The sequence below is a fragment of the Vigna umbellata genome, chromosome 5 (genome assembly GCF_029865625.1).
Source record: "Vigna umbellata cultivar VRB3 chromosome 5, Vumbellata_1.0, whole genome shotgun sequence".
Classification (NCBI taxonomy): Eukaryota; Viridiplantae; Streptophyta; class Magnoliopsida; order Fabales; family Fabaceae; genus Vigna; species Vigna umbellata.
This window is the reverse complement of record NC_142169.1, coordinates 70,535,201-70,538,076: the sequence shown is the minus strand read 5'-3', so window position 1 is coordinate 70,538,076 and position 2,876 is coordinate 70,535,201. Positions and strand designations below refer to the sequence as shown.

At 36.3% G+C, this 2,876-nt stretch overlaps 1 protein-coding gene across 1 annotated transcript; it reads right to left on the bottom strand.

The window, feature by feature from the left end:
- Window positions 1–1,362: 1,362 nt before the first annotated feature.
- On the bottom strand, window positions 1,363–2,663 carry LOC124841204 (uncharacterized). The gene has a single exon (XM_047317436.2). The coding sequence runs from the start codon at window positions 2,500–2,502 to the stop codon at window positions 1,651–1,653; it is 852 nt and encodes a 283-aa protein (XP_047173392.2). The 5' UTR covers window positions 2,503–2,663; the 3' UTR covers window positions 1,363–1,650.
- Window positions 2,664–2,876: the final 213 nt, after the last annotated feature.

Here is a 2,876-nt window from a genome sequence, read left to right as displayed (position 1 = left end):
AGGTAGATACGAGTCTAAATCTCATTTTTAAGTAGACCACCACCACTTTATATCCATATTGATGTTCTTAGGAAAGTAGATACGAGTCTAACTCTCATTTTTAAGTAGAGACAATTTAATAAATTCATAAATTTATTGATGTTTTTGTGTAGGTTAGATTCATGTTTAATTTATGTTTCTTTGATAAATTTGATTCATCAGTGTGGTATCATAGTTTAGTATTCCTCTATACCACAAACCTATTGCCTTAAAAGTTTTTAAGTTAAATGTGATATTAATTTTTTATATGGATTGAACTTATGTCTAAAATTGAACAGAATTAACATAATTAAAATTTTTGTATTATGATTGTAATTTTTTTCTCATTATATATATTAAAAATGAAATATAATTGAAATACAATTAGCAAAACATATAAGTTTTAAATTTTAATAGAAAAAATGCGTGTTGTGTATTCATATCGATTACTATTTTATTATTTTTTTTAACTAATATATAAAAAAGTTTAGTCGTCAATGTTACAACATAGAAAGCCCTTGGAAAAGGGTTTAATTATTCTATTATTTTAAGTTCTTTTACAAATTTTCTATAAAATGATTGTTTGTCTTGGATAACATTAATGACTATTATTACTGGTTGGTGTCATTCTGGACCCTAGCTAAGGCGAATTTAATTATAAGATTGAACATATATAGATAGAGAATCAAATTAATTGAATGTAGACAGGTAAACAGTATTTGATGTACCTGTATCATTTAAATAAGCTGCAGAAGTATAATTAAAAAAAAAAATCTTGCACCCAAAATTAATAAATATAACATAAAATAGAAAAGTGTAATTACCATCAAATTATCTTTATATAATAGCATAATCTTTTTGTCTCACTGTAAAACAGTTCATCATTCCAATAGAACTATGAGAAGATAGGAAAAAGGCAATTCCAATTAACAATAATTGTAGTACTAGGTAGAAGATCTAGCGCAGAATATATATATAATAGTCTTTATTTGTTGTTGTTGTTGGTAGTTGGTATATTATAAATGCAGCTGTTAAATTTTATTTTGATGATGACTTGTGCAGCTGTTCTAGGACCACGATTCAAAAGTGCTTTCAGAACGCGATTAATTTAATTACTTAGGCCATGCATGCATATATATAACACGTTTATTTTTCCCATCTATATATAATCATGGACATCATTAGTTTCATCTTGAAACGCGACTATTTTTAGATAAACTCCGCATTTAATGGAACAACAACACCAACTATGTATATAAATATCTAGAGTACATAGGTTTTGTCCCAGATTTTAAGGTAAATGTCGTGCGTGTAATACTAAACAAATCCACATTAACAAAACGATTTTAAAAAATATATATATTCCACACGAACTCACCAAATCCTTAACACCCACATAGCCCAATTTCAATATTCGGCTTGTTGCCATTAACAAAAAGTTCCCAGAGTCAGAATCAAGGAAAAAAATTAAAAAAGTGGAGGAATAAAAAAACAGGTAGATGATAGTGAGAGACTGAGACATGTTCGTAGTTCTCACGACCGACCAGGTTACGTGACATGCTATGGAATTTCGATTTCACAAAAAGAATGAATTGGAAGAATAATGATGATGTCGTACCATAAATAGGGCAATCACTTGAGAGTGTGATTGGAACAAAAGAAGGTCTTGGAAGGCTTAACGGCGAGTTTGTTCTTCTTGGAGGATGTACCGTAGCTCTTCTTGTGAAAGTCTACGAAGAGAACGAGAAGAGAGGCGTAGAAGACGACGTTGAAGGTCCAACCCCAAACGCCGGAGCAGCCAGAGCCGGTGAAGTGGTAGTAGAGCATGACGGCGAGAACGAGGAAACTGGAGTAGAACTGCAAGATCTGAACGTTGGTGACGATCTTCTTCCATCTGGGGCGCACCCCGAGTGCGCAGGATAAGTAGTAGGCGTACATCAGGACATGCACGGAGGCGTTGGTGAAGAGGACGGCGGGGAAGAGGGTCTGGGAGGTTTGGAGCCAGATGTAGCACATGATGACGACGGTGGAGTGGTGGTAGACGTGGAGGAAGGTGAGGCGTTGGATGGATTTGCTGAGGATGATGAGGAGGGTGTCGGCGAACTCGAGGATCTTGGAGAGGTAGAAGATGTAGGCCCAGAAGAAGAGAGGCCCGGTGGGCTTGGTGTGGGGAGGGAAGCAGACGATCCAGTGGAGGTGAGGTGCATGGTAGAGGGTGGAGAGGAGGCAGCCAAGGGCCATGGTGAAAGAGAGGAGAAGGAGGAAGATGTTGTGGAGGGCCGAGATGGTTTTGATGAACTGTGGAGATATGGAGGAGGATATGATCCTGTGGGGGAGAATGAAGGTGGAGAAAAGGTAAGAGAGAATGGTGAAGAAGAGAAAGTGTGGTGAGGAACCTAGTGTTTTACCCGGTGTCCATGAGAAGTTTCTTATGGTAGGATGGTTCACTAGCCAGTACTCCAAATCCAACCCTGATGATAACATTTTCTCAAACTCAACCACCACAACAACACAACACAAAAACAACCTAGTACTGTGCTGCTGGGGAAGAAGAGAGAGAGATCTTGAAATGTTGGAGGAGGAAAAATGCAAGCTTGAAGTTGTTTGATGTATATATGACAGTGTGAGAGGGTAGGCCGAAACACTGTAAGTAATGAACAGTGATCATATACAGCTGGTAAAGTTGCTCAATAAATGTGGCAATCTGAGCAGAAGCAAATGCATGGCCTCTACAGTGACTCATTCTGCATGAGATCTTGACTATTCAAAAATAATAATAATAACATAATACAAATTCAAATTTAGAAAAGGAAGAAAAGGTGATATATTTTAACACTTGGAATGATGTCCAAGTGTTT

What these genes read in the sequence shown, in the direction of transcription:
- LOC124841204 (XM_047317436.2), bottom strand. Translation starts at nt 2,502, where the DNA reads ATGTTATCATCAGGGTTGGATTTGGAGTACTGGCTAGTGAACCATCCT.